At 40.1% G+C, this 27,669-nt stretch overlaps 2 protein-coding genes across 10 annotated transcripts in view; one reads left to right on the top strand and one right to left on the bottom strand.

Annotated features, from left to right (window-relative positions):
* The window catches only part of LOC144678781 (uncharacterized), a 69,889-nt gene extending 62,003 nt beyond the window's left edge, over positions 1–7,886 (bottom strand). For both annotated transcript variants that reach the window (XM_078538681.1, XM_078538682.1), the window contains exons 1-3: positions 7,790–7,886; positions 7,474–7,570; positions 5,850–5,918 (exon numbers count right to left, since the gene is read on the bottom strand). In XM_078538681.1, the coding sequence (XP_078394807.1) occupies positions 5,850–5,918; positions 7,474–7,557 (153 nt within the window). In that variant the 5' untranslated portion in view covers positions 7,558–7,570; positions 7,790–7,886. The remainder of the gene's footprint in view (positions 1–5,849; positions 5,919–7,473; positions 7,571–7,789) is intronic.
* Positions 7,887–8,104: 218 nt separating this feature from the next.
* LOC144678789 (uncharacterized) overlaps positions 8,105–27,669 on the top strand; it is an 85,377-nt gene continuing 65,812 nt past the window's right edge. For 5 of the 8 annotated variants that reach the window (XM_078538717.1, XM_078538718.1, XM_078538716.1 and 2 more), the window contains exons 1-3: positions 8,148–8,299; positions 24,010–24,094; positions 27,070–27,138. In XM_078538717.1, coding sequence (XP_078394843.1) covers positions 24,020–24,094; positions 27,070–27,138 — 144 coding nt within the window. In that variant the 5' untranslated portion in view covers positions 8,148–8,299; positions 24,010–24,019. Of the gene's footprint in view, positions 8,300–24,009; positions 24,095–27,069; positions 27,139–27,669 lie in introns of all 8 variants that reach the window. The other 3 variants (XM_078538722.1, XM_078538719.1, XM_078538720.1) reach the window with 2 other exon arrangements.

The raw sequence follows: 27,669 nt of genomic DNA, 5'->3' as shown, positions 1-27,669 counted from the left end.
CGAGATGGTTACAGCACAGGTTGTGTCAAAATAATTTGTAAGTAAAGTATTCCCATCAAATTTAGTGAAAAATTAAAGGTTGATGAGTCAATGTTTAAAAGGCAATATTTACAGATAGCCAGGGTTCTTAGCAGATGTTTTCATAAGAACCACAGAATGATAGAAGGTCTTTTGTTCAACTTCATTTTGTCTGTTGAACAAGTAGACAGGTCAGACTCTCAGGACAGGACCAATCATTGCCATTTCATTTATATCAGTCAGATTTGGCTAAATCCTTGATTTCTTAGTAACTCGTGCACTTCGTTTACATGTCTGCAATAGCAGGCAGTCATAATAAAGCTAAAAAGGCAAGAAAAAGATGAATTTAAAACAAAAGAAAACACAATGACTTTGGTTTAATTCTAAGACTAGATGCACATTTAAACAGTAGCAAAAATACTTAAGCAATACAATGAAATTCTGGTTGTTGATATAACAAGTTTAGAAGTATTATCAATTGAAGCCAATGTTAAGCAACTGTCTCTGTATTCAGACTTAATTAACCAACACAAATACTAAAAAATCCATTTCCTAGATGGGCGATCTTGCCTCCTACTGATGTTCAAGTACTTCCACTATATAATCCAACCAAAAAAAAGTAACTGAGTTAAGCCAAGCCTACCATCTTGAACAAATGCTTAACAACCACATTGCAAGACACTGGTAATGCACACTTTAAGATTAACTGAATTGGATGGATCCACCACAGACTGCTACTCTTTTTTCATGCATATCTTCACACACTTTTTTCCCCTTTTGTCAATGTGGGGAGACGGTGGAAGGATCACTGGGCAAATTATCCGCCTGTTGAATCGCGTCATGAACACTTCTCCTGTTGCCAACAAGTCTTGGTATGGGACTTGAACTTGGAGGTTCTGGCCCTGGGTAGGATGCTACCACTGCGTAACAAGACCTCTCTTACAGAGTGCTACTTAGAAAACACAATTCCAATACAAGTGCAGCTCCAAAAAAAAAAGCATAATGTTAAAGTGAGTAACTCATTGGGTAGTAAACCAATTGGGTTCTAATCTGCCTACAAATACACTTAGCTAATCATTGATAATTTTCAAACATTTTTCTGTTTCCTTGATGCAAATACAAATAACAGTGATAGATTCAAAGTGTGGTCAACACATTAGGCTTCACCTTATAGTTAACATTTGCTCCATTAAACAATCTTGCACTGGCAAATCATCTTTAGTTCCTTTGTTTTACTTCCATATAGAAAAATAATTGGAACTAAGTTTGGTTCATAGAACTTGATGTCCAAGACTAGCAGGAGTTTTTGAGAGATGTTTTCACGGAAAAATTTTATTTAATGCTTGAAAAGTATTTGAATAGTTCAATTTATTTCACAAATGTAGGTTCAGTTACAAATTTATTAAAATTAGCTACATAGGGAAAATCATTCTCTGAATGCCTCTCACACAGCAGAGCAACATGGCTGATTTTGATAGGTTCCAAGGGATCATTGCCCAGCATGATCACTTACTCCTGGGACCTCAAATCCTGGAGCAAACATGAGGGAACCCAGGGTTCTATGCTGTCCAATAACATTGCTCCTGTTGTAAATTCCTGGCAACTCAAGCGACAGATATATCCAAGGCACCATTGTACTGTAACCTATTGCATTCCAACATAGTATATGAGAATTATGTCCCTCAGTCCTCATTAATTTGAGTGACTACGAAGTCATTATTTAAAGACTTCATTTTCCCCATAATAAAAAAAACCAGAAAAGTGTTAGCAGCAGTAGTTTCACTGCCTGATGAGCCATATACATTGCCCAAATATGTACTTCCATTGTACCCATTTTACATGAAGATGACAACAATGGTCTCCCAGGCTGAAAAACACACCTCTCTCTACTATGACCTGATGAAAGATGCATGGAGGAGCCCTTAAAATATTGCTGCCAACAGACCATAGATTTGCACTGGTACATAATCCAGAGGAACTAGATAAGGAAGTGTATCACAAACACCTTGCAAAATTTCTGTACAAAGAACCACATGAACAGCATAAACTCTTTTACCATCCAACAGTCATGAGATCAGTTGCTACTGCAACTCAAGGCATCGTAGAAAGACCGGGCAAGGCCACAAAATATAGACAAGGAAGCATAAAACATACACTAAGTCATATCCTGCTTTAGTACTGCAGCCTGCGTTTGCTGCTCAAAGACATTCAATAAATTCATCGTATTATGGTTAGGCAAGTAGTCTTAGACAGACCAATTTTTTTTTTTTTAAATAGCAGTGTCGTGAATTTGAGAGATTGAAACCTGACCTCTTGTTATAATCAGCTACTCCCTGAGGGTGAAGGAACCCTCCAGAAGAGCCCAACCAGAAGAGACTTGGAGCATTTATCCATTCATAAAGATTGCTGGTCTACAATAGCCCTGGAGCAGACGCCTCAACCATTCTTCAAGTGCTCAGATCAGAGTAATCCAATAGTCCATGTTGCAAACTGAGTTGCCTCCAAGCTTGGTGGGGGAAGGTAGACTGCCGTGGCCAGAAGAATGCAGCACAAAAAGACAAACTTTAAGTTTCTGAGAATACTTGAACCATTTTGCTAATTCTGTCCCGTCTGTGTGGAAACACAAGTTGAATATCCATGTCGAACAGCAACAGGAAATAGATCTTACTTATTATACAGTTCCACTGCATTGGAATATACAGAGGCAGCCATGTTTCTCTGCCTTGAAGTCCTGGTTCAAGGATGAGTCATGCATATAATGGAGTGGGGGAGAAAGCATAAATCTTCCTAGCTAGTCAGTCTCTTCATCACACATTGTGAATTTCTAATATTCTTGGGTTGAAACCCTCCTCTAAGCCAGAGACAAACTCTAATTTGTGTCCGCTGAATTTATTTTTATTATAAGATAGAATAAATATATTTTCGGTGATATCAGTGAGCCAGAAAAACTCAGGTATTTATTGCTTTAGATAGACTAAACATGAAGGACTCAATAAGAAAATGGCTAGGGGAAGATTTTGTACACATCCCTGCAACCAGAGATCATCAGGATAGAAGGAAGCCATTTCCTTTAGATGGCTATAATACCTTAAAGGGCCTTAACAAAAACACCAAATACTTCATCTTTAAAGCTATTCCCTGCCCCAAATACCTCAGCCACGATAGTAGCAAAACAAAAAAAAGGTACATCCAAGACCCCTGCTATAATTGTATTTTTAAACTACTCGAAACCTCCCCTAAACCAGAGGCAAACTCTAATTTGTGTCCGCTGGATTTATTTTTATAAATATATTTTTGGTGATATGAGTGATGCAGAAAAACTCAGGTATTTATTGCTTTAGATAGACTAGACATGAAAGACTCAAAACATTTGGGGAACGATAGGCTTTACGCACCACACAGGCAGTTTTGCCAAATAAGTTTTTAAAAAATCATCCTTGAGTTTTAGCAAACAAGAGTCAGCTCCTTACAAGCCCTCGAGTAATCAATATGAGAGAAGGGTTAAGAAAACGAGTAACCACACACAACTGAAAACTGAACATATCTCCCAAAATCCATGAAGATCAGGGAGGCCTGTCTCTATAGGTCAGATAGTGATCTTAGGAGAAACTAGGGTTATTTAAAAAAAACCTGAAAATTGTGGAAATACTGTCTAGGTCAAGCTACATCTGTGGAGAGAGATGAAAGGTCATCGCCCTGAAACTTGTACTGCTTTTCGTTCTACAGATGCTACTATTTCCATTCTATTCTACTTTTATTTCAGATTTCCAGCATCCACAGTATTTTGCTTTTGAAGGGCAGTCTCAAAACATATACTTCAACAATCAACAAAAAGGTTTAATTAGAGCTTAAGAGAAACTTTTCAAAATTATGGGAAAACAACAGTTATTATGCAAGTCATGGGCTTATACAGAAGGGGGGCGGGGGGGGGTCTCAATGACATTTGGAGAAAAAGATAATCAGAATCAAATTCTAGACAAGTTCCTATGTGTTGGAATGTCTGAATGACAAAGAAGCTCTACTGCTCTCTTTGACTTCAAGTCCTATTTCAAATATGTTTTTTAAAATGGTATGGAGGCACCCATCCCCCATTTGTCCTTAAAAAGTAATGGTGAGCCTTTTCTGTGAACTTTGCAGTCCGAGTGACGATGGTGTTCCACTCAAACACAACTCAGTGTGCTTCTGCTGTGTAGAGATATCAACCATAGTGGATGAGTTCACAATTTTTAAGAATGTCATGAGTTTTGCAAGCTTGTTGCACCATGACAACAAAATATCAATGAGCTGTTGCTATAGTGTTATAACAAGTTGACTTCTCTGTACAAGGTATTTTTCTGTATTAAAAGCACATAAATGCATTTTCTTTACTCTCCTTACAAAACCAGTTATCCAATCTTCATTTAAGCCAAACTGGTCTACATCACAGCATATGTTGAGCTGCACTGAAAGGCAAGACAAGCAGATCTGAAGAACAACCTTATGCAGAATCTTTATGTTGTACCTCTGGTTCTTTGGCTGATTCCAAGTTTGTTCCTTTCAGCTCTGTCAAACAAGGCAGTAATCTTACTTCCTGCCATGAGCCATTTTACTTCCAGCCATGAGCCATTTTACTTCCTGCCATGAGCCATTTTACTTCCTGCCATGAGCCATTTTACTTCCTGCCATGAGCCATTTTACTTCCTGCCATGAGCCATTTTACTTCCTGCCAGTGACAGGCTGACTTTAGTATCAATTCAGTTTATTAAATAATCAGTTTATTGCTAACCGGGACCAAGGTACTGAAGTCAGGCAACAAAATATTGCAACTATTAGTTGAAGAACATTGAGAAAGCTGCCATAATACTTTACTACAATGAAATCTGTATTTTAACAAAATTTCAAAAAAAGCATGATGATACAACATACAAAAACTTGAATCATGTGCACTAGCTTTTAAGCCCCAATGAATTGTGTACAGTTTCAACAACAAAGAATCTAGTCACTCTTAGTCTGCCAAGAGTAGACAGCCAGAAGTTAACAGTCTCATGTCATTTTTGTTCAGTCTCTAGTAATCTGATAGCAGATAGAGAAAGGATTAGAGCTGAGCAAAAAAAAAAGTGTGTTTTAGTAGCCCTGTGACCATCAATCAGACATCAGGCAGTGCCAAATCTGTCATGTGGTTGTCACCTCATTGGGTAACGCACTGGCCAATATATGATGGTGACCTATAGATATTTTTTGTAACAGCAAATGCTCGTTTCGTTCATTTTCAGAGCAGAAAATTGGATGCGAGATAGCTCCAAATACTACAGGAGCAGATATCGTGCCCAACCACAATAAACCAAAAATTGTACTTATGTTTACAAATGGAAGTGTATAGAGAACCAGGTGCAACATTATGTTGCAAGTATCTCAACACTAATGGAACCTTGTTTACAACAGATTCAGAAATCTGTTATGTGGAACATACAATATCACAAGGCCCTCATCTGTTCTGCTCTCATATTACACTGTAAATGAGCAGAGGCATATTACAGTGCTATTCATAGAAGCTTACAACAGTAAATTTTAGATTTTCTATTCCAGACCAGTATTTTAGTACAACAAGAGGAGAGATGGTTACTCCAAAGGGAGCAAAATAAAAAGCCCAGAAGTGTCTCTGAAAATCCTTCCGTCAATTGGCATGCCCAGCAAAGCTAGGAAATGAACCACATTAGTGAGCTCTGTAGTACGGCTTTTCTGAGTCAAGTCGACAATTTGTAGACAGCCAATTTAGTTGTAGAGTTGAACTTCTCAACCACAAGCATTTTTTCTATATATTCAAATGAAGTTTCCCCATTTGGTGCTCTTACCTTTTTGTGTTTCAACCCAATGAAATGCATTTTAAGATTCATCTCGGATGTACAACGAACATCGCAGATCTAAAATTTAAATATAAATGCATGGCGTTCGTCATTTAAGTATGAAATGTTACATATTCATAATTATGCTATCCATTCGAAAGTGTATGATTGATTGAAAATTCAATTGTTATACAGCTTAGGTCATGAAACTGTAATCTCGAGAGAATCATATTTTACAGGCAGACAATTTTTGTTGCAGTATATACAAATAAAAAATTCTGATATCCCCAGATCCACAAGCAGTACATACACAATCTGGACAAACGCTACCCAATCAGTCCACTCCAAAACGATCAGCAAGTAATAGAAGTTATTGTTGACAGTGCTATTGAGCATCTTAACTCATCGATAATCGGCTCATTGGTGCTCAGTTTGGGATCCGTCAGGACACCCCAGTTCCAGACCTCATTTCAGCCTTGGTCCAAAAGCTGAATTCCAGAGGTGAGGCAAGTGACTATTCTTGGAATCAAGGAGCCTGAGGAAAATTGAAGTCAGTGGAAATTTGGCAGGGGGAAACCTTCTACTAGTTATGTCTCCAAACAGTGAAGAGGAAAATAAAAGCAAAATACTGTGGATGTTGGAAATCTGAAATAAAAACAAAGTGCTCAAAAAACTCGGCAGGTCTGACAGCATCTGTCATCTTGCACTTAACATTAACTCTGTCCCACTCCTAAGAAGGAGTTGACAACCATGGACCTCCATGTTAATCTTATTCAGCTGATTAACCTAAGTGGGGAAATCTAAAGAAGCATTTTCAAAGCACTTTTAATATAGACTAGGACAGTTTCATGTTTAATTCTCAGTCTGTGCTAAATTAGCCAGTACAGTAGAAGAGCTACAACTCACTTTGTTTCGTGGGGAAGGTGAAAACAAAATGTTCTCTGCTCTTAATCACTATGGCAACCAGATTTCCCTGGAGAAAGCGCGCGTACACAGACAGAAAAGAACTCATCTATCATACAATGTTCAAACAGCCACTTACATGAACAGAAATTTAGCAAGGGGCAGGAGCATCTGGTAATTGAGGAAGCCTAATCGACTGCATGTTCTTTGTGCATTACGTAAATTGGGCTAAATGACTGCCCTTTTCCATAAGTAATATTTTGACAGTGTAGGAACAGACTTCGAAGAAGCAGCACTGAAATGACTCCAGCGACGGACGCATATGCAAGGGGAAATATAAGCCTGCTGACGGTTGCAGAGAAAGGGTGGCTTTAGACGTGGTTAAATTTGTAGTAGACAATTATCCTAAATTGAATCGGTTTAGAGGAGGAAGCCAGCAAGGGCAGGCGCCAGGTCGTTTGTATGGAGATGGCGATTGGTGTGCCATAAAGGACATCATCATAAAAGTTCAAGCTCACACAGTAAAAACATACGTCCAGGTTCACAGGGTAAACCGAGTTACAATACAGTCAGTTCTCTTTAAATTGGCAGCGAAACACACTAGTCGCCATTTTCCCTGTTGTTTTATAACCAGATTCAAAATGGCGGAAGGCCTTTCCTCGCGCGACAACTAATGCCATAAACGTCTGCGCGCTCCAGGCATAGGGTGCTTCCCTGCATTGATGCGCACCTTACAATAGAAAACGTTGGCCGCAACCATATTTTTCATCTCACGGTTCGCCCGATCTTGTCGCCGATTAACGTCGCCCATCATCGCGAGGCGAACTCTGCAGCAAATTAAAGAAAACACATTGGTAATACGTTTCAGGATTTCAAGGTGACAAATACGCAATATAAAAAGAACTGATCGTCTCTGAATCTCTAATCATTCGTAGATTATTTTAATATTATCGACCCTCACTACACAAACGGAAACATAAAATGCTCATAATAAACGTGATATCCATTTCCCGATCCCGTAATTTGCACGATAATCTTTAAATTACCAAAAAAATCAAATCCTCTCGCGCAAATCAACCGACTGCAACCGACACCCACTCCCTCGCGATCTTCCGGCGTGATTACGTCACTTCCTTAGAAACGGAAAATCCCGCGCCCAATCGTCAAGTAGCAAACAAGGCTTCGAAAACGGGATTAACATTAAGAAAAGTTATATTGGCCTCGAACCCAATTGTTAAAGACCATATCAGCCGGCCTGAGATAGTATTTCATGAATTAGTAACTGTAGTTGTAAAGCGATATTGGATTTATTCTCGTTCACAAAGAACGTGTCACCTCACATCCGGGACACGGGCGCTGGTGTGGGAAATGATGTAAATGGCCCATCGGAAGTCACAGTTTGACGAAAACGAAGTCTTCGTCTTTGAAGAAGCGTCGATCGCGGAAAGCGCCAATTATCTGGTCGTCGTGGTTATCAATAATCATCTAGATAGAGCTTGGAATATCGTACAGTTGCTTTACAAATAATCTCCATCACGCACGGAGGAACTGCACTGGTCAGTAAAAAATCTGTTAGGTGAAGGAGATATACGTATATTCGAATGCACCTTTGTGTGTTAGGTACCAGCTGCTAGAGTTTGTGTATCTTTTAGGCCCGGGCCGTCATGATGAGGTTATAACCTTATTTCCGTCTTCAAGTTAACGAGGCCTGATTAAGTATTTAAGTAAAATAATAAAAATATTCATATGAGTTCAAATTTAGGCCATGAAATACGAACGTACGAATTAAGAGCAAGAGTAGGCTATTCGACTCTCGAGTCTGCTCCGCCATTGAGTAAGATGATGGCTGATCTGATTGTGGCCAGAATGTCTGCCTACACCGATAACCTATACGTAATGCAAAATATTTTTCCATTCTTGCAACATCATTAAAAGTTAGGATGCAAATGATGTGAACATTGCATATTTTAAAATTAAGCCATAAATTGAAGTGCCAAAGCCCATTGTCAAGGATGCCACTAAGTTTGAAGTGTAATGAAACAAAATAGGGACTGCAGTTTCAAAGGCCACCGAGGTATTGGTTTAAAAAAAAACGGAAGATTGTAGGATGAAACAACAGTGAGGAAAGAAAGAAATTCCACGGTATTGAGAATTAGACTAGAAATTAGTTTGCGTATTAAGCAAAACTATGAGATTATCACATATGACATATAGAAGTGGGTTAACAAGAAAAGTACACTGGAGCTTAGAAGGAACATGAGAAAAAACTTCAATGTTTGAGCTGCAGTAGTAATGATTTTTTTTTTAAAAGTATGAAGAGTGTGTGATGGAGAGAAGAGTGTTCTGAAGAAGTCAAATTGGACTCAACATTAACTCTGTCTCTCTTTCTCCACAGATGCTGCCTGACCTGAGTTTTTCCAGCACTTCCTGTTTTTATTTCAGATCTCCACTATCCATAGTATTTTGCTTTTATTTGTAGTGGAGAGATATTGGAGGTGCAATAAGTGCTAGATGAGGTTTACCATATAAGAAATGGGAGCAGGAGAAGACCATACGGCCCATCTAACTTGCTCTGCCATTCAACATGATAATGGCTAATCTGGGGCTTCAATCCCACTTTCCTGCTTGCTCCCCATAACCCTTGATTCCCTGAGAGATCAAAAATCAGCCTCAAATATTTTCAATGAGAGTGTATCCACAACTCTGAGGTAGATAATTCCAAAGGTTCACAGCCCGTTGCGTGAAGAAATCTCTCCTCTGAGTCCAAAATGATCAGCTCTTTATTCTGTGTCCCCTTGCTCTAGATTCCCCAGCCAAGCCCTTTCATAATCTTAAATGTTTCAATGAGATCACTGCTCATTCTTGTAAATTTCAGACCCACTTTACTCCGTTTCTCATCAAAGGACAATGTGCTCATTCCAGGGATCAATCTTGTGATTCTTCACTTCACTGTCTCAAGTGCAAGTGCATCCTTTAAATATGGAGACCAAAATTGCACTAAGTATTCCACATGTGGTCGCAACAAAGTCTCGTACAATTGTAGCTAGACTTATTTATTCTTATACTCCAATCCAGTTGCAATAAAGGCTAATATAAGATCATTTGCTTTCTTCATTGCTTGCACTACCTGCATGCTAACTTTTTGTGTTCCTAGTACAAGAATCCCCAAGTCTTCTGAACATCAACATTTAAAATCTTTGCAGTTTTTAATAAATATTCTGGTTTTCTATTCTCCTGACCAATGTGAATAACCTCACACTTTGCACATTAGACTCCATCTGTCACCTTGTTGCACACTCGCTTAACCTGTCTATGTCACTTTCCTGCCTCTGTGCCCTCACAGCTTGCATTCCCACCGATTTTTGTATCATCAGCAAACTTGGATACATTGCTCTTTGTCTCTTCATCTAAGTCATTAACATAGATTGATATAGCTGTGGCCCCAGCACTAATCCTTTCACCACTCCACAAGTCAAAGTCAACTTGAAAATGCCCCATTTATCCCCACTTCCTGCTTCCTGTCCGTTAGAGGATTGGATAAAGGATAAATAATCTAACTGTGCTAATATATCACCCAAAACTCCATGAGCCATTATCTTGTGTATTAACCTTTCTGTGGAACCTTATTGAATGCCTTTTGGAAATCGACGTATGCTACATCTACCAGTTCCCCTTTATCAACCCTACTAGTTACATTCTCAAAAAAAACTAATAAATTTGTCAAACAGGATTTCCCTTTTGTGAAACCATGTTGCCATCTTCTAACGACACTATGCTTTTTTTTAAGTGCATTGTCAAGATTTCGTTAATAATAGGTTCTGATACTTTCTTGATGACTCAGACAAATTGGCTTGTAGTTCCTTGTTTTCTCTCTCTCCATCCTTTCTTGAATAGCAGTGTAAAATTTGCTAACTTCCAATCTGCTGGGACGTTGCAGATCTAGGGAATTTTGGAAAATGATAGCTCCTACATCCGCTATCTCTGCAGTTATCTCTTTTAGAACCTGAGGATACAGGCAATCAGGTCCTGGGGATTTGCCTGATTTTGGCTGCTTGAGTTTCTCCATCACTATTTCTCTTTTGACATTACTTACCTTAATTTCTTCACCCTAGGTTACTTTCAATTCCTGGTATGTAATTTGTGTCTTCTACTGTGAAGACGGACACAAAATATTTGTTCTATGTCTCTGCCTTTTCCTCATTCCCTATGCTAATTTTGCCTGCCTCTGCTTTTAAGGGATCAACATTTACTTTAGCTACTCTCTTCCTTTTTATGCACTTGTAAAAACTCTTACAATTTGTTTTTATATTCCTGGCTAATTAACGTTCATATTCTATTTTTTCACCTTTTATCAACGTTTTGGTTGTCCTTAGCTGGTTTCTAAAACACTCATAATCCTCAGACTTACTACTATTCTTTGCAATATTATAAGACTTTTTTTAATCTAATATTATCCATAACCTGCTTAATAAGCCATAAGTGGATCTTTCACATTGAGGTTTTGTTTTCAGTGGTATGTATTTTTTTGTTGAAAGTTTTGAATTGTTTCCCACTGTTTATTTACTGATATATCCTTTTGTCCATTTACCCAATCAACCTTAGCCAGCTCTTCCCTCATACCTATGTAATTGGATTTATTAAAATTTAAAGTTCTTGTTTGTGATTGGGACACTGGTATGTCGTTTTCACATTTAATGTGGAATTCAGTTGGTTTATGATCACTATTTCCCAGTAAATCTTTTACTATAACATTACCAATTAACACTTACCTCATTGGACAACACTAGATCAGATTGCTCCAGGAAACTGTCACAAAAGCATACTACAAACTCATCATTCAGATCCAGACCACCTTCTCCAATTAGTTTGGTTCAGTCTATATGAAGATTCAAGGCCCCCACAACAATTACATGTTTTGTGTCCTGTCCAACAATGTAACCACTGTCTGGGGGGGGATGGGCCTATAAACTATGCACCTACCAGCATTTTAAGACCATTGTTAATTTTCTCCTCCCATACTTATTTTAATTCCTGATTTCCTGAGCCAAGATCCTTTCTCACTAATCATCTTACGTCATCCTTTATTTTCAGAGCTATGCCTCCTCCCTTTCCCTTCTATCTATCTTTTCAAAATGTGTACCTGGAATGCTATTTTCCCCTCCTTAGTAACCTTGCAACCGTGTCTGTAATGACGATTTGATCGAAATCACATTTGTGCCTCTAATTCATCTAATTAGTGTGGATGCTCCATACTTTCAGATGAGGTGACTTCAATTTTTTTACCACTAATCCCTGCATGGACTTTACTCTCTGATGCACTATTACTGTTAAACTCTCTACTCCCCTGACGCACTCGGCTTGCCTTTACACACGTCGACATATTTTTCTCTTGCCTCAATTTTTATTTTTGGATTTTTAAATCTCCTGTCACCTGAACCCTTCTCCCGCTCTGTTCAGTTTAAAGCCCTCTCTATAGCTCTAGTTAACAACTCGCCAGAATACTGGTCCCAGCATGGTTGAAGTGAAGTCTGTCCCAATGCTACAGTTCCCTCTTTCCCCAGGACTGGTGCCAGTTACCCATGATCAACGCCCATTTCTCTCTCACCAATCTTTGAACCACACATTTAACTCTAATCTGAATTACCCTCCGCCAATTTCTTCATGGCTCAGGTAATAATCCAGAGATTATTATCTTTGTGGTTCTGCTTTTTAATTTAGCCCCTACTTGCCATACTCCCCCAGCAGAAGTTCTTAGCCTTACCTATGTTGTTATTACCCATGTGGACCATAACAACTGGATCTTTCCCTTCCCACTCCAAGTTCCTCACCAGCCCTGAGGAGATGCCCTTAACCTTGGCAGAGGGCAGGCAACACCGCCTTCAGGTCTCACGCTCTTGTTTGCAAAAAACAGTATTTATCCTCCTAACTATCCTGTCCCCACCTTGAAACTACATTCCTTTTTAGTCCCCCACTTAAATGGTCCCTTGCATCATGTTGCCGTGGTCAGTTTGCTCATCCATCCTGCAAGAACCTCAAACCTGTTGGACGATTGCAGGGGCTGAGGCTCCTCCATTGCTACCTTCTGGGTCCCCAGATCTCTCACTTGCAATGATACCTCCCTGTTCCTGACCAAAGACCACGTCAGAGGTACCGAGCCTAACGGGTGTGACTGCTTCCTGGAACAAAGCGGCCAGGTAATATCCCCCCTCCCAGATGCCGTGCAGTTTCTGAAGCTCAGACTACAGCTCATCAACTGTGAGCTGAAGTTTCTCAAGTTGCAGACATTTGCTGCAGATGTGGTTGATGTAGATCATGCAGGTATCCATCAGTTCCCACATGCTATAGCTGCAAATTGCGTTGCCATCTTTATTGTGTTTTATTTAATTAGGTTTCGTATTGAGGGGAAAAAAACATTGAATAGTAATTTGTAAGTAGTTTAACTAGTTAAACTATGAATTTGATACAATATTTAGATCTCCCTGCCAGATGAATCTACTGCCCTCTCAACTTGGCATTTAGAGAGGGAGAGAGGAAGAAAAATACTCTCCAACCAATCAGTTACCTACTTCTCTCTGACATCTTGCTAAGATTTTTTTTGAATATGGTCGGTGAACTTTGAGCCCACACACCTGCCACTTTTGTGCTCACTGCTGGTTTCGCTCTGTACTCATTCTCACAGCTGCTGCCAACCTCATCTCCCCACTAGTCTCGCTCCCATGTTGTGTAGTTATCATCATCAAGCCTCAGATGGACATCAGCTTTATAAAGATTTAAAAATAAATGAGGAGGAGGAGAAGAGGTGAAAGCAACAACAGTCTGCTTTTACATAGTGCCTCTAATGTAAAACAAAAGTAGGTTTTTTTGAAACAAAACTAGAAAAGGCTGGAAGTATATAGGTTAATCAGCGTTTGTGAAAATGAAAGATTAATGACGTTTTGGATGTTTACCCTTAAATTTTAAAATTGCAGAATCATGCTGCAGTATAAATCACTTATCAGGAAAACAAAGACCAAAAGCATAGAGATCCTGTTTTTAAAAAAAAATTCATAAAAATAAATATTCCAAAATATTCTCCAATGCACTGCAACATCGGGCAACCATATCTGCAGGAAATACCTGCAGTTTAGGCAACTTCGGCTCTAAGTTGCTGAGCTGTGCTGAGCTGGAGTCTGAGTTGTGGGGTGTCAGGGAGGGGGAGAGTTACCTGAACACTTTGTTCCAGGAGGCAGTCATTCTCCTAAGGTTAGGCAGAACTTGAGTAGGTCAGTGGTCAGGGACAGGAGGATGTGACTGCTAGTCAGGCAGGTAAGGGGGACCAGCATGTACTGATGAAGGAGCTTCAGTCCATGACTTTCAGTCCAACAGGTATGAGGTGCTTGCTACCTGTGTGGATGAGAAGGACTACAAGGTGGATGAGCGGACTGACCATGGTACCATGGTGAAGGATGCCATTCGAGTGGGAGGAGCGAAGAGGAATGTGGTAGTGATAGGCGACCACATAGTGAGGGAGATAGATACTGTTCTCTGCGGTTGAGAGGGTGCGTTCAGGTGGCTGTGTTGCCTGCCAAGGTTTGGGATATCTGCTCAGGGTTGGAGAAGAACTTGCATTTGGGGAGGTGGGGGAGGGGGGGGGGGGGTGAGGATCCAGTGGCCGTGTACCGTGTAGGTACCAACGAGATAGGTAAGATTAGGAAAGAAGTTCTGTGTGGAGCATGAGGAGCTAGGCACTAAATTAAAAAGCAGAACCTCAAAGGTGGTAATCTCTGAATTATTACCTGAACCACGTGCAAATTGGCATAAGGTAAATAAAATTAGAGAGATGAATTTGTGGCTCAAAAAGTGATGTGGGAGAAGTGGGTTCTGGTTTGTGGGACACTGTCAGCAGTACTGGGGAAAGTGGGGGGCTGTACTGATGGGATGGTCTACCCCTGAACAGTGCTGAAACCAGTGTTCTAGCTAGTTGCATAACTGGGGAAGTAGAGAGGGTTTTAAACTAAATAGTGGGGACAGGGGATCAAATTTGGGAAGATGTGGTAAATCAAAAGGTAGAGACAAGGCAAGAGAGAAAGGTATTAACATGGGAAACAATTAACAGCCCTGACAGGAAGGGACAAAGTACAAATAGAAGAGTAAATCAGTAGACAAAGTTAGAGGTTATAAAAATTATACAAGGACAAAACTAAAGGCTCTGTATCTGAATGCATGTAGCACTTGAAACAAGACAGATGAACTGATAGCCCAAATAGAAATAAATCAGCATGATCTGATAGCCATTACAGAGACGTGGCTGTAGGATGACATAGATTGGGAACATGAAGGGTACGTGACATTTAGGAAGGACAGGAAGCTAGGAAAAGGTGGAGGGGTGGCTCTGTTAATTAATGATGAGAGCACAATAGAGAGGGATGACCTAAGTTCAGGAAGCCAGGATGTAGAAGTGGTTTCGTTAGAGGAGTGGTGTACAGGCCCCCTGACAGTAACCACATAGTAGGACAGGGTATAAAGGAAGAAATAATGGTAGCTGGTCAGGAAGGTATGTCAATAACCATGGGGGATTTTAATCCACATATAGACTGGAAAAATCAGAAGGGCAAAGGTAGCCTAAATGAGGAATTCATAGAATGTTTTCAGGAGTTTCTTAGAACAGCATGTTCTGGCACCGACCAGAGAGCAGGCTACACTAGACCTGGTATTGTGCATTGTGGTAAGATTAATTAATGACCTCATAATGAAGGTGCCCCTAGGCAGCAGCGATCATAATATGATTGAATTTTGCATTTGGTTTGAGGGAGAGAAGATTGGGTTTAAGACTAGTCTTTTAAACTTAAATAAGAGCAATTATGAGGCCATGAAAGCAGAATTAGCTAATGTGAACAGGCAAATTAAGCTAAGGGATAAGTCAATAGAGATGCAGTAGCAGACATTTAAGGGGATCTTTCAGAATGCACATAATAGATAGAAAGATTCCAATGGGAGCACCCACCATCCATGGCTAACTAAAAAAAGTTAAGGATAGTATCAAACTTAAAAAAGCGTATAATTGTGCAAAGATAGGTGGCAGGTCGGAAGATTGGGCAGGATATAAAGAGCATTAAAGAATGACTATAAGATTAATAAGGAGGGAAAAGTAGTATGAGGAAAAAGCTAACTAGAAATATAAAGACAGTAAGAGTTTCTATAGTTCTTTAAAAAGGAAAAGAGTTAACAAAGTGAGCGTCGGTCCTATAGAAAGCGAGTCTGGGGAATTAATGGAAAATAAGGAGATGGCAGATGAATTGAACATGTTTTTTGCATCGGTCTTCACTATAGAGGATACAAGTATCATCTCAGAAAAAGCTGTAAATCAGAAAATGGAAGGGAGGGAGGAACTCAAGAAAATTACAAGTGGCAAATTGTTGGAACTGTGGGCTGACAGGTCCCTGGGTCCTGGTGGATTTCATCCTAGGGTCTTAAAAGAAGTGGCTAGTGAGATAGTTAATACATTGGTTTTAATTTTCCAAAATTCCCTAGATTCTGGGAAGGTTCCATTAGATTGGGAAATAGCGAGTGTAATTCCTTTGTTCAAAAAGGGAGGGAGTCAGAGCAGGAAACTGCAGGCCAGGTACATGCATAACATCTATCACAGGGAAAATGTTTGAAGCTATTATTAAAGACATTATATCAAGGCACTTGGAAAAATTGAAGGTATTCGAGCAGAGTCAGCATGGTTTTGTGAAAGGGAAATCTTATTTAACCAATTTATTGGCGTTCTTTGAGAAAGCAACATGTGCTGTGAATGTACTGTACTTAGATTTCCAGAAGATATTTGATAAGGTGCCACATCAAAAATTATTGTGGAAAATAGAAGCCCATGGTATAGTGGGTAACATATCGACATGGATAGAAGATTGTCTAACTAACAGGAAACAGAGTAGACCTAAATTGCTCATTTTCTGATTGGCAAGATGTAATGAGTGGTGTGCCACAGGGATCCGTGCTGGGGCCTCAAATTTTTACAAATAATATAATTGGCTTGGATGAAGGGACCCAAGGTATGGTTGCTGAATTGGCTGATGACACAAAGATATGTAGGAAAGTAAGTTGTGAAGAGGACATAAGGAGGCAACAAAGGAATATGGATAGGTTAACTAAGTGGGCAAAGACCTGGCAAATGGAGTATACTGTGGCGAAAATGTGAAATTTTCCCTTTTGGCAGGAAGAATAAAAAAGGATATTATCTAAATGGTAAGCGATTGCAGAGCTCTGAGATGCAGAGGGATATGGTTGTCCCTGTGCATGAATCACAGAAGGGTTAGTATGCAGGTACAGCAAGTAATTAGGAAAGCTAATGGAACATAAGAACTAGGAGCAAGAGTAGGCAATTCAGCCCCTCGAGCCTGCCCCGCCATTCATTACGATCATGGCTGATCTCATTTTGGCCTCAACTCCAATTTCCCACCCTCTCCCCATAACCTTTCAACCCATTACTAATTAAAAATCTGTCTATCACCTCCTTAAATTTATTCAGCGACCTGGCATCTACTGCACTCTGAGGTAGTGAATTCCACAGATTCACGACCCTTTGAGAAAAGTAATTCCTCCTCATCTCTGATTTAAATCTACCACCCCTTAGCCTAAAACTATGGCCTCTCGTTCTAGAATGCCCCAGAAGGGGAAATATCCGCTCCACGTATACTTTGTCTATCCCCTTTAGCATCTTATATACCTCAATTAGATCTCCTCTCATCCTTCTAAACTCTAGTGAGTATAGGCCTAACCCGCTCAATCTCTCTTCATAAGACAAGCCCCGCATCTCTGGAATCAATTTAATGAACCTCCGTTGAACTGCCTCCAGTGCAACTACATCCTTCCTCAAGTAAGGGGACCAAAATTGTGCACAGCACTCCAGTTGCGGTCTCACCAATGCCTTGTACAGTTGCAACAACACTTCCCTATTTTTATACCCTATTCCTTTAGCAAATGCCAAAATTTCATTTGCCATCCTTATTACCTGCTGTACCTGTATACTAGCTTTCAGCGATTCATGCACGAGGACACCCAGGTCCCTCTGCACTGAAGCATTCTGAAGTTTCTCTCCATTTAAATAATAAGTCGCCTTTTTATTCTTCTGACCAAAATGGATAACCTCATACTTATCCACGTTAAACTCCATCTGCCAAATTTTGGCCCATTCACCTAACCTGTCCATATCCATTTGTAAATTTCTTATTTCTTCATTGCAACTTACTTTCCCACCTATTTTGGTGTCATCTGCAAATTTAGCTATAGTACCATCTATCCCTGATTCCAAGTCATTAATATAGATTGTAAATAGTTGGGGCCCAAGAACCGAACCCTGTGGCACCCCACTCGTTACAGCTTGCCATCTAGGAATAGACCCATTTATCCCGACACTCTGCTTTCTGTTGGTTAGCCAATCCTCTATCCAAGCTAATATATTACCCCTAACTCTGTGTGATCTTATCTTGTGTATTAATCTTTTGTGCGGCACCTTATCAAAGGCTTTCTGGAAGTCCAGATATACTACATCTACAGAATCCCCATTATCCACTTGGCTTGTCACATTTTCAAAGAACTCTAGCAAGTTAGTCAAACACGATTTACTCTTCATAAAACAATGCTCACTCTGATGGATTGCACTTTGACTTTCCAAATGCCCCATTACTACTTCCTTAATAATGGATTCCAACAATTTCCCAATGACAGTCGTTAAACTAACTGGTCTATAGTTTCCTACTTTCTGCAACCCCCCCCCTTTTTTTTTTGAATAAGGGCGTTATATTAGCATTTTTCCAATCCACTGGAACCTTTCCAGAATCCAGGGAATTTTGGAATATTATAGCCAATGCATCCACTATCTCCGTTGCCACTTCCTTTAAAACCCTGGGATGTAGGCCATCAGGTCCTGGGGACGTCACCCCTTAATCCCAATAATTTGCTCAGTACTTTTTCTCTAGTGATGATGATTGTTCTAAGTACCTCCTCTATACCCGCTGCACTACCTGTTACTATTGGGGTGGTGCTAATGTTCTCCACCATGAAAACTGAGGCAAAATATTGATTAAGCGTCTCTGCCATTTCTGCGTTCCCCACTATTAACTCCTCAGTCTCGTCCTCCAAGGGACCAACATTCACTTTAGCTACCCTCTTTCCTTTTATATACTTGTAGGAGCTTTTGCTATCAGTTATTACATTTTGCGCTAGATTTCTTTCATAGTTTATCTTTGCTCTTTTTACTATGTTTTAGTAGCCCTTTGTTGATCTTTAAAAGTTTCCCAATCTTCCAGCCTGCCACTGACCTTTGCAATTTGGTATGCCTTAGTTTTTGCCTTTATGTTATCTTTAACTTCCTTGCTTAGCCATGGATGCTTTTCCCCCCTCTTACCATCTTTCTTCCTCATTGGGATATATTTTACTTGGGAGGAATTGAATATCTCCTTAAATATCTGCCACTGTTTATCAGCTGTCCTATCTTGTAGTCTTCCTGCCCAGTCTACTAGGGCCAAATCTGCCCTCATACCTATGTAGTTACCTTTGTTTAACTCCAAAACACTATTGTGGGGCTCAAGTTTCTCGCTCTCAAACTGAACTTGAAATTCTAGCATGCTATGATCACTCTTCCCTAAAGGATCCTTTACTATGAGATCATTAATTAATCCCATCTCATTACACAAAACCAAATCCAGAATAGCCTGCTCCCTGGTTGGTTCCACAACATATTGCTCCAAGAAACAATCTCTAATACACTTTATGAACTCTCCCTCGAGGCTACCCTTGCCAATTTGATTAGTCCAGTCTATATGCATATTAAAATCACCCATGATTATTGCTGTGCCTTTCTTACATGCTCCCAGTATTTCCTGGTTTATACTATGCCCGACTGCTAAACTACTGTTTGGGGACCTATAGATTACTCTCACCAGGGATTTCTTTCCCTTGCTATTTCTTATTTCTACCCAGACTGACTCTACGTCTTGCTCTGCAGTGCCAATATCATTCCTCACTATAGCACTGATCTCTTCCTTTACTAACAAAGCTACACCACCTCCTTTTCCTTCCTGCCTATCCTTCTGAAACACTGAGTACCCATGGATATTCAACTCCCAAACCTGTTCTCCCTGTAACCACGTCTCAGTAATCGCCACTAAATCATACTTATTCATCTCTATTTGTGCTGTTAACTCATTAGTTTTATTCCGAATGCTACGTGCATTCAGATACAAAGCCTTTAAGTTTGCCCTATTGTCAATTTTCCCCACTCTTATGATTCTTTACTGCAATATGGCATTCACACACTCTGTCCCTTCCGTTCACTTTTTGATAGCAATCAGCCTTATCACTAACCTGCACTCTTACCCTCTCCTTAAACTTTGATTTTTTTAAATATTTCCATGCAACTGAACCCTCCCCTGAATGTTACTGTTTATTGTGAGGGGAATTGAATACAAGAGTATTGTATTCTCTTGTAGGGCATTGGTGAGACCACATCTGGAGTACTGTATACAATATTGGTCTCCTTATTTGAGGAAGGATATAAATGCATTGGAAGCAGTTCAGGGAAGGTTTACTAGACTAATACCTGGAACGGGTGGGTTGCGTTATGAGGAAAGGTTGGATAAGCTAGGCTTGTATCCACTGGAGTTTAGAAGAGTAAGAGGTGACTTTATTAAAATACATAAGATCCTGAGAGGTCTTGACATGGCGAACGTGGAAAGAATTTTTCCTCGTGTGGGAGAATCTAGAACTATTGGTCACTGTTTAAAAATAAGAGGTCACCCCATTAAGATAGAGATGAGGAAAATTTTTTCACTCAGGGTTATGAGTCTTTGGAATTCTCTTCCTCAAAAGACAGTGAAAGCAGAGTCTTTGAATATTTTAAGGCAGGAGTAGATAGATCCCTGATAAACAAGGGGGTGAAAGGTTACCAGAGGTAGGCGGGAATTTAGAGTTGAGGTCAAAATCAGATCAGCTATGATCTTATTGAATGGCGGAGCAGACTCATTGGGGGGAGTGGGGTCCAAGTGGCCTACTCCTACTCTTAATTTCTATGTCTTGATATGTTGGAAAGTTTTTAATGAATTTAAACAGGCAAAAATATTTCAGGTACTGCCCTAGATTTCTAATCCTCTGACAGGCAAATATTTAGATACTACTAGATAAACTAGTCTGTACAATTTTTAAATGGGACAGATATCAATGCAGTTATGTTTTGCACGGTGTTGCCCCTTCATTTTTAAACATTAGCTTTAAACTTATTCTCAAGACACCAATTTGCATTTATAGAGCATGTTTAACATAATAAAATGTCCCAAGATGCTTCACAAGAAGCATTATCAAACAAAATTTTCCGAAGCACTTCATGCAGAGCTAATAGAACAAATGAACAAAAGCTTGGTCAAGGAGCGTCTTAAAGGAGGAAAGTGAGGTAGGGAGGTTCAGGAAGGCGTTCCAGAGCTTAAAGCCGTGGTTGCGCGATTTTAAAATCAGATGCGTAAGAGAACAGAATTGGAGGAAGTTTTTAGGGCTGGACAAAGTTACAGAAATAGGGAGGGGTGGGGCCAATGATGGATTTGAGAATTTTAAAAAGGAAGTACTGCGTAACAAGGAGCAAATGTAGGTCAGTGAGCATTGGGGTGTTGGGTGGATGGGACTTGGATCAAATTGGGGTACAGGCAGCAGGTTTTTTGAATTCGCTTCAGTTCACGGAGGGTGGGAAATGGTTGGTCGGTACTGTTCTAGAACTGCCAAATCTAGAGGTAACAAAGCACTATACAAAGTTGCATACTTATGTTTGGATTAAATACCCTTTTGTTATGCCCAGGAGGGGAGGAGTGCGCAAATTATCAAGCGCCCTTACTCCACAGGCTGTACCAATAATTTAAATGTTTAATTTTCTCAACAAAATGGCCAATTGTGTACCTATACCTCTAGTACCCAGAAGAAAAGAGATTCTGACCAGGCTTCTTTCGAAAAACTCAATGATTATTTTAAAACCAAACTCCTTTTAACAAGTTGCAAGTACTGGTTAACACACAATTGTAATCGGGAAGTAAACCTACCTATCTATCTCTTAAAGAATTCTCCCAGTGCGCGCACACAGACAAACAAAGAGTCTCTCTGCAGAGATGGGTTTGGAGGATGAATGTTTTAAAATAAAAAAATAAGTCTGCAGGGTCTTGACGCTGTCGACCTGGAGTTCTCTCGTGTGAAGATGGACTGGTCACGATGGATACCTGGAAGTCCTCAGCACTGGTCTCAGCTTTGCAGGTCCAAATGCAAACTAGTTACACTGAGATGAACATTCTCTGGCTATAGGTTGATAGCCCCACACAATTTTAGGCAAGGTAGAGAGAGAGGGAGCCAGTCAAGTTAGCCGCCTTTTCTCAGCTTATTCTCCAACAAAACACCCTTCAAAACAAGCAGGTTCACAAATTAAATTGTTTTCCTCTCTCCCATGCCTTTTGTCTCCCAGCTTTTCATTAATTAAATTCCTTCCCTTCCTTGACCTCTCTGTCTCAATTTCTGGTGATAGACGGTCCACCAATATCCATTACAAGCCTACTGACTCCCACAGCTACCTCAACTACAGCTCCTCACACCCCGCTTCCTGTAAGGACTCCGTCCCATTCTCTCAGTTCTTTTGCCTCCGTCGCATCTGTTCTGATGATGCCACTTTCAAAAACAGTTCCTCTGACATGTCCTCCTTCTTCCTTAACCGAGGTTTTCCACCCACGGTGGTTGACAGGGCCCTTAACCGTGTCCGGCCCATCTCCCACGCATCCGCCCTCACACCTCCTCCCGCCCAGAAACATGATAGGGTCCCCCTTGTCCTCTCTTATCACCCCACCAGCCTCCGCATTCAAAGGATCATCCTCCGCCATTTCTGCCAACTCCAGCATGATGCCACCACCAAACACATCTTCCCTTCACCCCCCCCGGCGGCATTCCGTAGGGATTGTTCCCTCCGTGACACCCTGGTCCACTCCTCCATCACCCCCTACTCCTCAACCCCCTCCCACGGCACCTTCCCATGCAACCGCAGAAGATGCAACACCTGCCCCTTCACTTCCCCTCTCCTCACCGTCCAAGGGCCCAAACACTCCTTTCAAGTGAAGCAGCATTTCACTTGCACTTCCCTCAACTTAGTCTACTGCATTCGTTGCTCCCAATGCAGTTTCCTCTACATTGGAGAGACCAAACGCAGACTGGGTGACCGCTTTGCGGAACACCTTCGGTCTGTCCGCAAGCATGACCGAGACCCCCCTGTCGCTTGCCATTTCAACACTCCACCCTGTTCTCGTGCCCACATGTCCGTCCTTGGCTTGCTGCATTGTTCCAGTGAAGCTCAACGCAAACTGGAGGAACAGCTCCTCAACTTCCGACTAGGCACTTTACAGCCTTCCGGTCTGAATATTGAGTTCAACAATTTTAGATCATGAACTCTCTCCTCCATCCCTACCCCTTTTCCGTTTCTTCCCCCTCCTTTTTGTTTTTTCCAATAATTTATATAGATTTTTCTTTTCCCACCTATTTCCATTATTTTTAAATGTATTTCCACCCATTGTTTTATCTCTACCTTTTAGCCGTTTTAGTATTCCTCCACCCCACCCCCACTAGAGCTATCTGTACCTTGTTTGTCCTGCTTTCTACCCTTAATTAGCACATTCCTTTTGATAATATCACCACCTTCAACACCTCTTTGTCCTTTTGTCTGTGACATCTTTTGGTTATCTCCACCTATCACTGGCTCTTTACCTAGCTCTTCTTGTCCCCCCCCCCCCCCCCACTTAAACCAGCTTATATTTATTTCACCCCTTTCCTATTTTTACTTAGTTCTGTTGAAGGGTCATGAGGACTCGAAACGTCAACTGTGCTCTTTTCCACCAATGCTGCCAGACATGCTGAGTTTTTCCAGGTATTTCTGTTTTTGTTTTCATTAATTAAAGTTCTTTGCAGTTCAGCACAAACAACTCCTTCTCAAGTACCATATAGGTCAGGTGATTTCTTGGAAGAGGCCTGCTTGTTTCCAGCTCCAAGGTGAATTTATGACTTTTTTAAAAACATCCCAGATTAGCATCCACGTGTCCAGATCATGCCAAATCCTTCCATTTTGTAAAGGAAAACTCCAGTCCTGAGAGATATGATTCTAACACTTCGAACTAGTGAGAATAAATGGAGAATTGATATCCCCAAAAATAAAACCTATTTGCTGCTATTTTTTCTACTTATGATGAAATAATGAAGTGACATTTCATTGTTTCCTCAGATTTGAAAAAATGAATATTGCTGGCATGAAATCCCAGTTTGAAGAGATTCCAAGAAATGTTCCCTGTAGCAAGTACTGGTGCGACGTAAGTGTTTTCAATGGATTAAGTTTACAGTAGTAACTTGTGTTTATTTTATGGTGCCTTTTAACATTAAAAGAATACAAGGTTTTAGCACATACCTGCAAACAAAATACATATGCTGAACCAAAGGAAGCAATATCTGGAGGGGTAACCAAGAAATTGGACAAAGGAATGGATTTTTGGAGTTTATTAACATGAGGCAGGTGAAGAGCCATATGAGTTGGGAAAGAAATTCAAATGTAGGGATGATGCACCTAAAGGCATGGCTGTTGAGAGTGAGGCAATAGGATATGAAGATGCACACCAAGCTGGAGTTGGGAATAGAGAAGGAAGTGTGTGCATGTTTCTGTTTGTGTGTGTCTGTCATGTGGTAAATAAGCTTGTGACCTACAGGCACAATTTGCCATATGTAACAATGGATGGACATGGCTCAAAGAAGGATGGGATTGGAAAAACTTGATATTCCTATTTCTAAGGTATTCAGAAAAGATGGGTAAACATAAAAAGGCGGGGGGTGGGGTGGTAATAATGATCAAAGAGACCATTATAACACTGGAAATAGATGATATAGTTGAAAGTGTCAATAACGGAATCAATAGTTAGAAGTAAGGAACGGTGAAGGAGCAATTGGTGCATTCGATTGGCAACCAAATAATAGAGTAGAACGAGTATTGCTGAAAAATGAGACATATTTAAGCTTTTTGCCTTGCATTCATCAGGATACTCAAAAGAAAACCAAGTGGGATAAAACAACAATTTATGCTGTATGTGAAGAGAGTGCTAATTGGTTGCCAAGTGGCATTGCCATGGAGAATGTACCACCGATGGTGACTGACAGTTAGCTGCCAATCATTGTTTGAAATTTAAACCAGGCAGCTTGACCCTGATTGCTCAAGGCATTGCCCTGAGGAATGAGTCAGCAAATGGCTGATGTTTGCAGACAGCATGTATATACGTTGCTCCTATTTCAGTTGAAGTCTCTTCACATACGGTATAAATTGTTGTTTTTCTCTTATATTGGTATGCTTGCGAGTGTCCTGATGAGTGCAAGACAGAAGGCTTAGACATGTCTCTTTTTCATCAATACTCAAGCTCTGTACTACAAGCGACTGCAAGAGTGGAACTTAGAGCGAGATGCAAGATCTGAGAGATGTGGTAATGGTGTACTTCACTTATCCTAATATAGACTGAGTTAGTAAAGTGTAAAAGGGTGAGGAGGGGAAGGAATTCTTTGATTTGTTTCTAATTTGCAATCCAATGATGAATGAGGTGGTTTGGCTCTAACTTGGAAATCAGTGAGACAAATGGAACATGGGAGCATTTGGGCAATAGTAATCACAATATCATCAGGTTTAAAATAGCTATGGAAAAGAACAAGAAACTGTCAAGTGTAAAGATGCTTAACCGGAAGAAGGCTAATTTTAGAGAATTAAGAGGGGATCTTGCCCAGGTAGATTGAACTAATAAAATTGTCACAACAACAATAATTTACTAATAGAAGGCATTCAAAGAGGAGCTTTTCCCATTACTTCATCAATTTTCTGTGATCCTCTTTTGCTGTATCCTTTTAGCGGATATATTGGCAGCCTTCATTTTTGTGCACTGTTCCTTGTTTAAGTTGAGTCATCGATGCCCTTAACTTGTGGAATTTTTTTTTTAACATTTTGCCTGACTTTGGGTACAGTCAGCCACCTTGGCCTTTTCCCAACCACACTTCCTTTGATTCTAGGTACATATGTCTTCCGCAGTGTTTACCTTGTTCTTAGAAACTTTCTATTTATATTCTACTTCAATCTCATCACCACCCAGTAGGATAAGTCAATTAATCCATTCTAAATCATCTGCCATTATAGCAAATTTGCCCTTCTGAAAACTATTAAAGAGTTTTAGATTTTCAGTATGCTTTGTTCTACTCCAGTTGCAACCATATAATGTTATGGTCACTGTTGCCCAGATTTTCCCTTGCATCAGCAGGTGCAGAAACACTGATCTATCCTGGACTATCAAATCTGTCTACGACAATTGCATTTCTACAATTTGCTATGCTGTTCTTTGCAGTCATTTGACCTATGGTTCTGTGGATTTGCTCTAGACTGCATTTCCTGACCACCAAGGGTTTGGATGCACTGAAATTAATTGGAAGGTGGCCTGGAGATTGTAAGAATCCTAGAGTTTGTAGATGAAGAAGACACAAATGAGGATTTTAGTTGGGCAAGCAACCGCTTCATTTTCAGTTGTCTGAGAGAGCTCAGGCTGTCAATGTTATGGAAGTAGAAGTCAGCAAAAACTCAACTTGGGGTCAGATAGGATGTTGGAAGTTGCAGGTGGTCTAGTTCAGCCAGAGACAGCGGTCATGGAGGGCATTGAATTTAGTGGCATTAGTTTTGAAATTAAAATTAAAGGGATGATTATGAAAGTGAAGTGGTTGAGGGATGATGAAACTTAAATAGACTAGGTATGTAGGCATGAAATATAGAGCAGTTGAATGAGTTTTGCTGGACAGAAATTGTGGGGAATAAAATAAGGTACAAAAGTAAGATTTCAAAAGGTATTGTCTTTATCAGAAGGTGCAAGAAGAAATGTTGCCTGTTATTTGTCGTCATAGTCACAAATGCTACAATATGTTTAAACCTCACTCGTAAACTGTGACTTGAGCAGTGCAAATGAACAGAATAACCCATGAAGGTGGTGGAATTGGAGATGATGAAAGATTTCAAAAGGAAATTGGTTGGGTACTTGAGGGAAGTAAACTTGCAGGACTACAGGGCTAGACCAAGAGAAGGCCAGATTGGATTGCTCTGTAGAATAAACTTGGTGGGCTTAATGGCCTCTCTCTGCAACAATGACTGTCTAACTGCAGCTGACCCCTTGCATAACCATCATATTGTATGCATGGTGGGTGCGCAAATACTTTGCTTTAACTGTTCAAATGTGATAAGTTATAAGATTAACCCTCTTCTTTTACATTTTATGTCTAGATCTGCAAAGTAGCTTGTGTATCTGCTCTGAACCTTCAGGAACACATAAGGGGGTATCAGCACAGAAAGGTAAGATTGGTTACAATGATCAAGCTCCATGTGCTCAAAAGTATGTTTGTGACTCATTGTAAATTTAATTTTAAACTGTAGATTGAACTAAAAGAAAAAGGTTAGTTGTATTGTGCATGAGGTCACAATTGTGCAATCTGTTATTCATAACTGTGCATCCCTGTCAAACTACAGGAAACTACAATGGCATTAAAGTTTAAAATGGATGTTTATGTTATAAAATAATGTTAGGGTCAGAGTTAATAATGGATTTTGATATTGAACATTTCTCTGACTGAATAATTATAACATGACAGGCAGAGGTTAATGCAGTATTCATTCGAAATTGCTATACAGCTTTTGATTGGTTACAAACTGTCCTACAGTAACAGTTCTATATTGCTCAATTAGAAAATAATAAATATGCTTGCAACATGTTGCAGTTCTGCATTGCCTATCAGTGAGGGGAATGTGAACACTTGGACTCCAAATATATGTATATGTACACTGTGATTTTGCACTCCAAGGACTTTGGTGCCTTGTTGGCCTAAA

Source organism: Cetorhinus maximus, chromosome 3, assembly GCF_964194155.1.
Source record: "Cetorhinus maximus chromosome 3, sCetMax3.hap1.1, whole genome shotgun sequence".
In the NCBI taxonomy this organism is placed as follows: Eukaryota; Metazoa; Chordata; class Chondrichthyes; order Lamniformes; family Cetorhinidae; genus Cetorhinus; species Cetorhinus maximus.
This window is presented reverse-complemented; position numbering and strand designations above follow the sequence as displayed.